The sequence below is a fragment of the Panicum virgatum genome, chromosome 2N (genome assembly GCF_016808335.1).
Source record: "Panicum virgatum strain AP13 chromosome 2N, P.virgatum_v5, whole genome shotgun sequence".
In the NCBI taxonomy this organism is placed as follows: Eukaryota; Viridiplantae; Streptophyta; class Magnoliopsida; order Poales; family Poaceae; genus Panicum; species Panicum virgatum.
In genome coordinates, this window is record NC_053146.1 from 907,045 (window position 1) to 921,199 (window position 14,155).

General features: G+C 47.2%; 1 protein-coding gene across 1 annotated transcript; it reads left to right on the top strand.

The window, feature by feature from the left end:
- Positions 1-3,696: 3,696 nt before the first annotated feature.
- Positions 3,697-6,275, top strand: LOC120659233 (disease resistance protein RGA2-like). Its single transcript, XM_039937290.1, has one exon. The coding sequence runs from the start codon at positions 3,709-3,711 to the stop codon at positions 5,278-5,280; it is 1,572 nt and encodes a 523-aa protein (XP_039793224.1). The 5' UTR covers positions 3,697-3,708; the 3' UTR covers positions 5,281-6,275.
- Positions 6,276-14,155: the final 7,880 nt, after the last annotated feature.

Genomic DNA, 14,155 nt, shown 5'->3' on the forward strand with positions numbered 1-14,155 from the left:
TAAAGAAACAAAAGAACTATAAGCTTCATTTATTTTATTTGGAAAACAAATGTAAAGGATATTTAAAGGAAATATCCCAATTAGGAATCTACTCATATTATACTCATCTACAAAGGCGAAGTAGAACTTAGTCAAATTTTATTTATGGCAGTCTACGTATAAATTATACTAATTAAACAATTAATTTGAAATGAACATGTGCAATCATCTAAATGCACAACTTTATATAACTCATGGTGAACTATCAAATTATATACACATTAGTTAACATTAATTATGAAAAAGTGGAGTAAACATCTAATTAGTTTTTAATTAGAAAAGCTAGATGAAAGGATATTAATCAAATTAAATTTATATTTAATTTCAAAACAGGAACTATGGAACAACGACACTACTAAACGGTAGCTTACGCTAAAACAAAACTAACGCAACAAGAACGAACTAAAACGGAGCTAAAACGCGAAAACTATGGAAGGAACAATGTTGTCGGGACCTATTTGTGATTAACCATAGATTTCAGGGGCTAGCTAAGAAGGTTTGCAAGACACAGGCAATAGTGCTTGCAAAAAGGTTAAAGGTTGGGGTCAGATCTGCAAAACTAGGGACCTTGGATGGCGGGTTCGATTTTGTAAAAGGTCAGGGGTTCAAGTGTAAGAAAAAGGGCTATTTTGCAAAAAGTTTTAAACAAGGGTGGACCGCGCGTTGATTCTGGAAAAACATAGGGTCTCTTTTGCAAAAAGATCATGGTTGGCCGGTACTGGGTCCCATTGACCCTGGTTAGATGGGAACTGGGCCGTCAAAAAGGGATCGAACGGCTTAGAGCGGCTTGGGGTTTGGCTGGCGGTGCCAGCGGCCGGCGGCGAGCTTCTACGGCGGCGGATTGCCGGAGCTACGCGATAACGCATTTCCGGGCATGATTTAGATCGAGGTTAGGCCTGCGAGCAAGCAAGCGAGATGGAGAAACCAATTGGGGCCTCGGCTCGGCGAGACAGCGGCCGGACGGGGCACGCGGCGGCGAGGGGCGGAACGGCGGCGACGACGAGCTCAAGCGAGTGGAACAGAGGGAGTGAGGAGGGGAAAAAGGGGTCGGCGATGAGCATCACCTTGACACGAAGCTCCGCAGTGACTCAAAGTCGACGGGGAAGCGGCGGAGCGGCGGGATGCGAGCGGCGGCCGAGCTCGAGCTCAAACAAAGGCGGCAGCTAGGGTTTCGCGAGCGAGGGCGGCGGCTGCGGGTTTGGTGGGGGTCATGGGATGCGGGCAGCACTATATAGGGCGGCTTTGGGCCTCGGCGTGCGGGCCCAGGAGGGCACGGGGAGGGGCGTGCAAGCGGTGGTCGGACTCGGATCGAGTCCGGGTCGAGCACGAGGTTGGGGACGACACCAACTGCTGGTCCCCACCTGGCAGCGAGAGAGGAAAGGAGAGGAGAGGGAGATGGCGGACTGGGCCGGGAAAGAGGAGCTAGGCCGGCGACAGGGTTTGGGCCGTGCGGGTAAAAGAGAAAAGGGGGAGAGGAAGATTTGGGCCGGGCTGAGAAGAGTGGAGAGAAAGGGAAGGGGAAGGAGGGGAAAACTGGGTGGACTGAAAGCGGGGAGAGAGGGAAAGAAAGGTTTTTTTGCATTTTTGAAAAGAAGACAAGGAAGTTCAATTCAAATTCAAATTCAAGAAATTCAAATTCAAATTGAACCAAGCAATAAAATAATGCAAAAGCAGCATGAATGCAACACAAATAGAACAACCTTGTTTAATTTTAGAAAAGCAACCAACATATTTTCTTTTATACTAAATTCCGTGTGAAGAAAATAAGTGTTGAGAAATTTTTTAGAATTATGTAAAAATTATTGATTTACTTTTCTTTTTAATCACATCCTGAAATCCAACAATTTTAGGGTGTGACAGATATCCGGAGACAGTAACTTGTGGCGAACTAGAGACCGAGGCGATGCAGCCTAGCTTGCTGAAGAACTCATCAAAAAGCTACATTACTTCTATTCCTATGGCAAATGGTAAAGGTAATGGAAAGGATAAATGTGTTGTTGATCAACGTGATAAGTCTGATTACAAGCCTGATATTTATAAGCTACAAATCCTAGTCAACGATGACATGACTTGACTAACAAGAAATAAACTTTCTAAAACAAACTAGATCTGACACGATAACTTGCTGGCGAAGCTAGCCGGCCCAATTCTTGCTCCATCTGCTGCGACGCTCTTTCGGCCCACATGCCCAATGCGCTCCACCTCTCCTTTGCTCTTGTGTCGACCTTCTTGCACCAGCTCCATACAAACCTGCAAACCATCGGCATGCATGCCCGCTCGTCGCACGTAATCCTTGCCGATGCACGCTAATTAGCCGATGATCTCCATACTTTAGATTGCATCGGATTTACCAAAATCCGGTGTCAACAAGTTTGTGTGCTGGCAGGAATACAAACTGGGTGAAATCACGTCTGAATAAAGAAACAACATCTCGTTCTGAAATGTATGCCAATTCGATCTCCTGGAGACAGATCACAGCAGGTTTGGATGCATCAACAATTTTTCTTTGGTTGTCTCTTCTTCCCTTATCATTGAGACCTCGGAAAATGCTGGAACTATCCATTAACACTTTTCAGAAGTAAACGACCAAATCAGAGTACATCAAGCAATTCAGACCACGATAATTGGGGTTTAGGAACCAAAACTGGGTAAAGTCATGTCCGAGAAAAAAACCGTTTCTTGTGTTCATTTCTAAATGTTGGTAGAGAAATGTCAGAAAATCTAAATATGCACTTTTCCCTTCATGCAGTAAGAATATTTTCTTAGAGGGTTTCACAAGTTGTCAATATTTGCCTAAAAAATAAGTTGTCAATATCTCTATTGTTAGTCTTATGTACCTGCTTGAGTCATCATCTTGTTGTTTGATTCTACCTTGATCTCTTAATGTAACACACTGTTGTTCTTCTCTGAAGTCTTAATTGCTATAGATGCAAGATGGTTGGTGGATCAAACAGGCATGAGAGGAGTGCATGGTCTTCATTTTTCTTTGACTAAATCTCTCACACGTAATTGAATACCATAACTTACATGACGAGCAAAGATTCTGCAGATGAGGTACTCGTCCAACATCTATTAATTACCACTCTAGAAGCCAAATAAAACAATGTTTCAGCTAACACAGTTTGTAAAGTTTTTCTACTCTGCTGATGTGGATCTGAGACAAAACTACCATGACGAGTGGTACAACTTAACGTTCTGTTATTAGTTTCTTTGAATGCTGGAAAGATGAGACACAGAAGTAGGGGAAAAAAAGTAACGATTGTCGCCTAGCTACTTAGCGATAATGAAGGTAATGGTCCTTGTGCTAATTTCTCCTCAATGAACTGGCAGTGACATCTCCATACTTGTCTGGACTCCACACAAGTAGGTATGCAATGGAGAAGGGAGGAGGAACGTGTTTGATCAAATCTCCTTAATTTAATCATCAATATCAGAAACAGGGGAAGAAATTAAGGAATTAATGGTGGTGCTGGCTTTGGCTCACTAACCAAAGACTCTAGGGTCAAGAGCTGTACCTATTCTCTGGTGGTACTGGTGGTATTTATTTCTTGACAACGTGGGAGAGGAAACAAATGCCATGGAAGAATGAGTCAAGGCCAAAAGGAATTTGAAACGTCAAACATGGTATGCATTGGACAGGACTGACCTTTTATATGACTAGAATTCTACATGCCAATATGCATTGCACAAGCACCATTCTCACATCCCCCTCCTGCATTTTCTATTCCAAAGGAGAGAGTCTCCCAAATGAATATTTTCCTTGCTGCTGTTCTGGGCGAGCTGATAACAAGATCCATAAATTTACTTATCGACAATAGCTGCAAGCCACCAACAGCACCGGATGTGGAGGATCGCCTCCGCAGGATCCTGCTCCGGGCGCAGGTCATCGTTGATGAAGCCATGGGACGGCAGATCACAAACCGAGGTGTTCTCCAGCAGCTAGACATGCTCAGAGATGCCATGTACCACGGCTATTACATCCTCGACACCTTCAGATACCAATCTCATAGCGAAGAGGAGACCAAAGGTCAGGTCCTGACCGACTCTTTATCTCTTTTGAAAGTAGTAAATTCTCTACAAGGCTTGTGTTCGTCCAGTAGAAACACACAGATTTTGGAACATCTGCAAAAGTCGCTTGATGTTTTAAGTTCCATGATCATTGATATGAAAGAGATAGTCGTGTTCGTGATGAGCTATCCACGCCTATACCGCCAACCTTATAGCATGCATCTCCTGGTGGGAAATTGTATGTTTGGGCGCCAGATGGAAACTGAACTTGTCATCAGCTTCCTATTGCACGCACAACCTCATGGTCCTAAAGAACTAGAGGTCCTGCCAATCGTTGGTCCCGGTAAAGTAGGCAAGACCACCCTTGTTGCTCATGTTTGTAAAGATGCAAGGGTCCGTGACCATTTCTCAGAAATACTTTTCTTGCACGAGCATGACCTCACAGGTGTTGACCTTGCTGCGCTCAAAGAAGGATATGTAACGGAACATCAAAATCATGGATCAAATTCAAACAAAGAGGGAAGAAGATTACTTATTGTTGTTGAGTTAGTTGGCACTCTCACCGAAGATGTATGGAATAGGTTGTATTCTGGTTCTGTAGAACATGTACCAAGCGGTAGTAAAATCATTGTCACAAGCCGGTCTGACGAAATCATAAAGTTTGGAACAAACCAGCCACTAAGTCTGAAGTATCTGTCCCATGAAGCATATTGGTATTTCTTTAAGATGATCACATTTGGAAGCATGGATCCTGAGATGCATCCGAGGTTTGCCCGTATGGCCATGGAGATAGCCAGGATGCATAACGGGTGCTTCATTGGTGCAAATATGATCGGTTGTTTGCTGAGTGACAACATTGATTTCCACTTTTGGTGCAAGGTTTTGGGCTTCTTGAGAGGTACCATCAGGAAGCATGTCTCTAAATTGGGTGGGCATCCATTCGATCTTATAAATGAGAAAAAGCCTGCACATCTAGGGAGAATGTGTGCACCTTCTGAGGATTTCGTGCTTCACTATGAGTACCAACGCTCTTCACAAGAGGATGTTCCGGAGATCAGAATCCAAGATGTGATTTATGGGAGTGTTAAGGCTCAAGGGAAATTTGAGGCCCTCGGATGGAGGTCTCGAATACCGCCCTACCATAGCTATATAAATGTATGTGAGATTCGAGGGCTAAAAACTACGGGTACAAAGCGGAAGCGCTGTATGAAAAATGGAGTCACGCTTTACTAATTTTTTCTGTTATACTATTGTTTTTTTTAGTGATGTTGTACTATTGTTATGTATGAAGACATGTAGTGATTATGTTTTGATGGGGTGTCACAAGTCACAACATTGACATGATTCGATGTTACAATTTACAAAGTTTTCAAACTGTACGAGTACATTGGCATGTATAAAGTTTGTTTAATTTATTGCTGACGGAATATTCATGGCGTTCTCGCAAAAGAAAACAGAGAATAATGCATGACGTTGAGGCATAGCGTCCACAATCTCTCAGATTGTCGCCATGCTCAAGCAGGAGACGAAACTCTGGGTTGAGCTAGGCCACCCGGTCTCTGTAACTGTCATTTCTGATTGTAACCAGTCCCGGACCAAACATTTTTGCCCGGCGACGCATCCAATTCTTTCATATGGACTTCCCCCAAAAAAATCTTCCATTCGTCCAAGATCAACCTGGTTGGAGGTTCCATCAGTATTTGTCAGGGGATCGAGGAAGAACTGGGTGGGGATTGGGGTTCAGCATCCCAGCCCAGGACGGGCGGCTCTGCTCCATCGGCGGCGAGACTGCTCACCGCCTGACGACGTTGGACAAGACAAACAAACCATCGCTCTCATGGTCATGGAAGTCCCTCTCGCCTTCGTCGCTCGGCTCAGCCTCTCAGCTGTTGGGTCCTCATCCTCACTCCTTACCTCGGCTATGGCCATGGCTATGGTCGCCGCCGCTCGGGATGACGGGATTGACTCCGGCAGCTTGATCGCCTCCGCAGCCCCCAGTCAGTCCATTCTCCTTACCCTATCTGCAGAGAATTAGAGGAGGGACCTGAGTGGGGTGGGCTAGCAGTTGCGATCAAGGCCATAACTCATATATCCAGCTGTTGGTTTGTGTGTGTGTATGTATGTATGTATGTATGTAATATAGATATATGGTGGGTTAAAATGTAAAAGGGTGAAGGAATAAGAAAAGGAAAGGGGAGAGAAAAATCTCCTGAGTAGATTTCCCCAAATCTTCTACATGGTATCAGGGCTGGGCTGAGTGGCGATCTTGGTGGTGATGGTGGGGGCCTCGTCGGCGTGACGTCGGCCGGCGAGCAGGAGTGGGCCGGCGCGTGTCCTGCAGCGGCAGAGGTCCCCAGCGGAGAGCAGAGCCGGCGCGCACAGCAAGCAGAGCTAGCGGTGCGGATCGGGAGCCGGCAGCTCGGCGCGGATCCGGGCGTTGCAGGGCAGCGGCAGGGCGGAGCCGTCCGGTGGCGCGGATCCGGGCGGAGCAACCCAGCGGCGGGCTGTGTAGGAGGTGGAGCAATCGGGCGGCGCGGCATGGTCCGGGCTGTGCAGGAAGCGGACCAGTGGGGCGACGCGGCGTGGTCTGGGAAGCTGCGTGTTGGCTGGCCAGAGGTGAAGCCGTGAAGGAGCAGCAGTAGCAGGGGGCTGCGTAGGCGAGCTGGTGCGAGGCAGCGCTGCTGCTGCTGCTGGTGGTTTTCGGCAGGAGAAAGGGAGGTGTCGGGTTGGTACTGCAGCTGTGCAATGAAGAAAGCGTTGCTGTGAAGAAGGGGTTCTAAAGCCACTAAATTATGGCAGAGAATCAAGGAATCGAACAGGTTCTTGAAAAATTGGTGGAATTACTTACTGCAAAGAAGGATGATGTCCCGTTCTCAAGTAAAGAGATTGATATGGTTCAAAAATTGGAGTTGATGCCTGTTGATATCAAGCTAGAAGGTATGAAAAATTATTTGGCTTGGTCTAGGAGAGCATTGTTGTAACTGCAATCAAAGAAGCTTGAGGGCTTTATTAATGGAGAGATAACTGAACCTAAAGACAAGTTGAGCAGTGAGTGGAAGAATTGGAATGCGACTAATGCTTTAGTGGTTACTTGGTTATTCAATTCTACGACCTCAACAATTGCTGGTTCTGTTGATACTATCACTTCTGCCTCGGAGATATGGAAGGCTCTTGCAAGTATGTATTCGAGTGTTGGGAATGTGATGCTGCTAGCAGATACAGATGATAAGATACATTATCTGAAACAAGGGAGCGAACTTTGATGGATTATGTTGCAGCATTGAAGCGACTGTGGGCTGACTTAGATCATTATGATCCTATTGAGCTTCCTCACCCTGAATGTGTGGCTTGGGTGAAGAAGTGGGTAGAGAAAAAAAGGGTCCTTCAATTTTTGAGGGGTCTAAATCCAGAATTTGAAGGAAGACATACTGCATTATTCCATCAAGCTAATCTCCCTAGTCTTGAAGAAGCTATTGCTGCTATGGCACAGGAGGAGACAAGACTCAAGATGATAAAGGATAACCCTTTAAATTCACCAAGTCCAGCTTATGTGGCAGCGGGGTCCCAAGAGACCAGAATTTATTATAATTGTGGTGAAAAGGGGCATTTGATTCGTGATTGCTGTCAGCCACTCAAACCAAATCGTGGTAGGGGTCGAGGCAGAGGTATGCTGAGAGGTGGTACTAGCCGAGGAGGTGTTAGTCGTGGTGGGAGAGTAAGCTTTAGAGCTAATCATGCAATGTCAGATGGGTGTGCTACAGAATCAGTTACAATTTCGCCAAATGAGCTAGAAGAGTTCAGAAGGTGGAAGGAAATTGGAAAGGGTTTTCAATTGCACAATCAAGAAACAACATCCTCAAGTAACACTGTTGCTGATGCAGTTCACTCAGATTCAGGTGCATCAAGGCACGTCACGGGTAAATTAAATGAGTTTACATCTTATACACCATACTCACATTCTTATAAGGGGAGGCGTTGGGACAGTTCAATGCACACCATCTATTACCTTATAATCAGTATTACATGTTCCATCCTTTCCTGTGAATCTTATTCTAATAAGCTCATTAATTGATCAAATGGGTTGCTGGGTGCTCCTTGATCATGAAAATTATTTAATTCAGGAAAGAAGGACGGGAAGTGTCAGACCCGGGACAGCGAGACTGCTTATAGATATAGAATGTTCTAGAGTAAGGGATAGCTCATGGATGTACCTTACCTCTTTTGTAACTACTCGAATAGGCGTAGGACTAGCTACAGTACAAAGAAAACTACCCGATTGTGTTGTAGTAGGATTCCAACTGTACTCGGCTAGGACTTTTCATGTAACCCTGTCCTCCCGGATATATAAGGGTGGGTAGGGACCCCCTCCAAACAATCACCAACACCTAAGGCAATACAAACCACACAGGACATATGGTATTACGCAAACTCGTGGCTCGAACTTGTCTAAATCTTTGTGTTCCTTGTACCATCGAGTTCTAGAGCAGTCGATCCCTACCTACAAACCCTACTGCTAAGGGTATCCCTGAGCAAGCTTGGCGGTAAACACCGACAGCTGGCGCGCCAAGTAGGGGATTCGGCGAGTTCACCAACGAATTTGATGGCCGGATCAAGCGACATCAATGACATCCCGGAAGGCACAACCCTCGTTTTCGGTTCTTGGGCATACATAGCTGACAGAACGGGAGGCTTCTCTAGCCACCTTGTCATGCCTAACTCGCCTAAATCGAAAACCCGCTCCCAACTCACCGAGATCCGCGAGTCCGCGGATCTCGACGAGAAAAGAGTTCTACCCAAACTTGACTCGGACAACCCGAGAAACATGACAACTCAAAACCAACTCTTGGTTTGGTCGAGTTCGACACAAATCCTGATTCCGAAAAGCCTCACTTTTCCAAAACTCTTGGAAAATACCGGGCTCATCTCAAGACGATCAAACGCCCTAAGATCAAAAACTCAGAACTACTCGCTGGAGTACATCAAGTTTCACGGTCAATCAAGGGCTTCATGAAACTTGCAGAAACTACTCTCGGCCCATCTACGTCGCGGAAGATTCCCAAAGCGTTAAACCCACTATCGGTACCCCAGGACTGGGGTACCCCCTCTTGCTGTGTCTAGGCAAGGGCCTTGTAGTTATCCTTGACTACGTCCAAACAGCCGGACCCCTGTGGTCCGGAATTCTGTTCTCTCGGCAACGGTCCCGGACCTGCCTCACGACTGGGGAAGATCCGGGAACGACGCGTGTCCCGGAAGAGGCGGGCAGCCCGAACAGCCGGGGCTCCGGACCTCCCGAAGGATCCGGACCCCTGCGGAAGTCCCGGACCCCTCATAGGGTCCCGGACCTCTTGTATGGTAACCGGACCCCTCGCTAAGGGAAGAAGTCGACGCCCTACCTCTGGGTGGTCCGGCGCGGACACGTATACAAGGGCGCTTGGTCTCCATACCTCACCCACCACTGCATTTATTGCGGTAGGTGGACGTCCGCATTGATATAGCAGAAGCCGAGGCGTTTGACTAGCCAGGGGACACTATTGGTCGCGTATTACCAAGGTAGTGGGGGCACTGGCGCCGCCCACGCCGCGTCTGCCAGTCTGCCGTAACAGATGGATACGACGGCTCGGCTTCGCCCATTATGACGCTACATAATAGCCTCAGCAGGCCACGCCGCAAGCTACGCTGCTCCAACGGGCACCTAGCCGACGGGACAAGAGAAGACCCCCCTGTGTCAGAGGAGCAGCAGTACGCATATCGGAGGAAAGATTCGCTACCACTGTAGCCACAGTCACGTTGGGCCCACCTGTCGGGGCACCAATGTCCTATGTATCCGCTCCCCCTTGATCTATAAAAGGAGGGGGCGCCGCTAGAAAACCTCAGGCTGAGCAAAGGCCAAGGCCAGCAGAGGATAGGTTCATACACACCACCAAGAACAATACATCTCCCAGTGGACGTAGGGTATTACGCTCCGGCGGCCCGAACCACTCTAAATCGTGTGTTCTTGAGTCCTTGTCTCAGCGTAGATTCAGCCCCATCGCCTAGTACTTCCCCGAGTACTCCCTCACCGGGAATAGGCGGGTGCGCTCCGCCACCCGGCTGTGGGTACCCCTAGAAACCCCACGACACCCACCACAGAAAAGGACGGGCGATATGCTCTCTGGGATCGATCGGGTGAGTTCGAAGCTTGCCGACTGCATTAAGATGGCTGAAAGCACTCTGCAAAACAAAGAGCAAAAAGCGGGAGGAGGAATCTGCGGGCGAGCTGGTGAGACAAACCCCCGGTTTGTTCGGATGGGACCGTCTATCTCCAGGATACCTCAGAGCCCTTCACCGAAACCTGCTCACACTCGGACTCCGAAACCAGTCGAGTCCAAATTCGATCAAGACTTTGATCGCTTCATGAACGGTCTCGAGAACTTTGAACCATTCGACGATCTCGAAGAATGGTCAGACAACATCGAGCTATTCATGGACTCTATGGCCAGCCCGCCCAAACACGCCGACGCTCTTTGGGAACTGGCCAAGCTTAAAAAGGGAAAAGCCAAGGCTCCAGAACAACCCAGCGACTCAATCTATGACAAACCCTGGATTAAGGAGCCTGAGGGGCTAACTCCCACTCAATCATGGCTACACTGGATGAACGAGAACGCCCTTCGTGTAGAGATGGGCATACCGCTTCTCGCTCACCCAAAGCATACATACTCAAAAATCGGTGGGCTAACCGACTCTGAATCTGAGTACTCTTCCGATCCGGAGGATCAGCTGGATAACCTAATCCAGTACAGTAAACAAGTCGAGTCCAACTCGGTTAAGAATTTCAAGTCCGATCAGGACCCCATCCCTAACCTGATTATATATGCAACGCCGCAAGGACGGACGGTGCATCTCAGGAAGGTACAAGATCCCAACGCCTCTTGCTCACAGCCAGCGGATCAGCCCTACCAACAGAGCACTCCTCTAGATCCGTCCTCAAACAAACAAGACCAAGAAGTTCAAGACATTTGCCGTAAAATTCTCATGGTTTGTATCGCCGAAGAACCTGAGGGTGATCCCACGGAGCGTCTCAACCTCGACGACTACAATTCTAATGATTTCGATGAGTACCTTTTCGACAACATGGAAACTACTCCTCCTACAATCACAGAAGCCCAAGCTACCACCAATGAGGATCTACCTGCTCCTCCTCCTCCTCCTCCAACGGTGACCGTCACCGTCCCACTGGACGAGCATAATCCAGCAGATGACCTCTACGAACGTCGTCGCCAGTTCAACCAGAAGAGGGCGTTCAGGCGTCAGCGCCTCGCTAACACCCTACAAGAACAATAAGGCGACAACTACGACTACTCCAACTGCGATCTCCGCAGTGTGATCAACATTGGGTGCGATGCGCGCAACATCATCATCTCAAGGAGAAAGGAACGGGTGGAAGTCGAGGCATACAACCCTTCTTCCAACTACCGCATCCCTCCAAAGGCTTCCGCATCCTTCATGAAGCACAAGCCGGCAACCATCAGTACCAGCCCTCAGGGTAAACCATGCGCCCCGCATCAAGGTGAATCATCTCAGGGTGGCAACAGGATCAACAAAGTACAGCTACACAAGTGCTTTATCCACCCAAAGAGCTCTCACACGATCTTCCAGTGTGACTCACTCCGCAAGGCCCTTGGGGCACCTCTCCTGAAGGAGACCCCACCAATAAATCTAGTCGACCATCACATCGACTAAGTTCTCTTCTTCGAATAAGTTTTATTCAGTCATGTAAACCATTGCTCACGTCCAACGAGCAAGGGGTAGGTCTTAAGAGTCAGAGTCTGTCATTTTACAGTCATCGTAATTTGGACAAGTCCAAATAAAGTTGATTCCTCATATATCGACTACTTGGCTCTCACTCACACAACCAATACCCCATCTCGAAAGTCTTGCTCAGCTTTAGAGCAGCTATCGAGTAGTTTTATGGTTCATACTTGAGTGCTTTTTGGGCATTTACGTCTTGGGCAACCCGACAGGGTTCGTACCTAACAGTTCTGTCCTAAAAAACACTCTAGTCCTCTGGTAGGACACCCTACTCACCCTGCTTGAGTAGGTCTTGGATACTCTTTTGGCACCTTCATCTTGGGCAACCCGACGGGGTTAGTACCTAACAGACTTGCCCAAGAGTTACTCCAGTCCTTGGTTAAAAGGGCACCTTACTCGCCTCGCTCGAGTAAGTTTTGGATATCTTTCTGACATTTACGTCTTGGGCAACCCGACAGGGTTCGTACTTAACAATTCTGTCTTAAGGATTACTCCAGTCCTTGGTTAAAAGGACACCTTACTCGCCTCGCTCGAATAAGTTTTGGATATCTTTCTGACATTTACGTCTTGGGCAACCCGATGGGGTTCGTACCTAACAGTTATGTCTTAAGGATTACTCCAGTCCTTGGTTAAAAGGACACCTTACTCGCTCTGCTCGAGTAAGTTTTGGATATCCCTTCGACATTTATGTCTTGGGCAACCCGACGGAGTTCATACCTAACAGTTCTGTCTTACGGATTACTCCAGTCCTTGGTTAAAGGACACCCTACTCGCTGGCTCGAGTAGGTCTTGGATACTCTTTCGGCACCTTCATCTTGGACAACTCGACGGGGTTAGTACCTAACAGACTTGCCTTAGAGTTACTCCAGTCCTCAAGAAGGACACCTTACTCGCTCTGCTCGAGTAAGCTTGGGATCTTTCTAGAATATTCATGTCTTGGTTAACTCGACGGAGTTCAATCCTAACAGTCCTATTCTAGAAATCCATCCAGTCCATTAATAGGACATACTACTCGATACGATCGTGTAGTTTGGGATATTCTCGCAAACAGTTGCATACTACCTGGGTAACCAAACAAGGTCTATCCTAACTGGTCAACTACTAAAATCCCTCATGGAGAACAGATAAATTCTTGATACTCTAAAATAACTTGACACAAGTTTCCCTAAAATAAGTTGACACAAGTTTCCCGCTTGCTTAGTTTACTATGGGGATCTTCAATACAGAATCTTTTTGCCTCGAGTACTTGACGGGTACTACTCGCTTGCTCGAGATACAAAGAGAATTCTTGTTCTCCCTTAGTACTCTGAGTAGTTGTCGAGAGCTGTCTGTCTTCTTATCTATCAAGAAACTTCTTATACCTCCTAAATACTCGATAAGAGTTTTTTTCCCGTTTGGACAACAAAGTCCGCATTAGCTGCGTGCTAATTGAAAATTTTCCTTCAAAAAAAGGAAATCTACTCTAAGCTACGGCTTTGTTCACCTTCTAGGTGCTATTCCCACTTGGTTAATCCCGAGGGATTCAATCCTAACCGGTTAGCACCACGGATTCAGTCTAGAATCATAAAAACTCGACCCTAATCGAGAATGCCTTGCCTATTAAGGCACCTACGGATACAATTCCTTGTATCTGCTTTTATGACTGAGTGGGCCCGATGCTGCCTACACTCAGGACCCACAAGTACAACCACTTGACACAACAAAGGACTCCACAATCCTACCACCAAGTACTTAACGTTACACAAATATCCAACATTTGTCCAAAGTACTTCTGGCTCACACGCCAACTCAATTACAAGAAAAGCTTAAGGAGACTCTGCCCTGCTCAAGGTTTCTACAATCTGATCAGCCACCCTGGAAGTTTCCGCCAAATACTAACGGAACTGATCCTCCATACAGTCAGCTTTGGCTCCTTGCCCAAGGGCGTCCAGACGAGTGGTTGGCCAATAAGACTTCACCAGCCCAAGCACGTGACCTACGTACTGACGGGTGATATGGGAGACAAACCTCTCAAAGGCTCCAGGCACCCTGCGAAGCCTCATAGCCAGCGTTAGCGGCACATCTCCATCCTTTTGTAGGATATCCATGGCCTCCGTCACCTCCAGGGCAGCATCTCTGACTTCTTTCAGCTCCACAAGCTCCTGCTGCATCGAGTCTCGAGACTCTGATAAAGTCTTGAGTTGTTGTAGCATTGATGTTGTCTCTCAGTCAGAGTCCTCCTTAATATTCTTAAGCTTCTCTATCTCATCTGCGTTTCGGTATATAAGAATCTTTAAATCCAGTACCAAGCTTTCCTGAATCTCTAAAGATTTGGCACAAG

Excerpts from the sequence above, each read along its gene's own strand:
- LOC120659233 (XM_039937290.1), top strand. The coding sequence starts at position 3,709 with ATGCCAATATGCATTGCACAAGCACCATTCTCACATCCCCCTCCTGCA.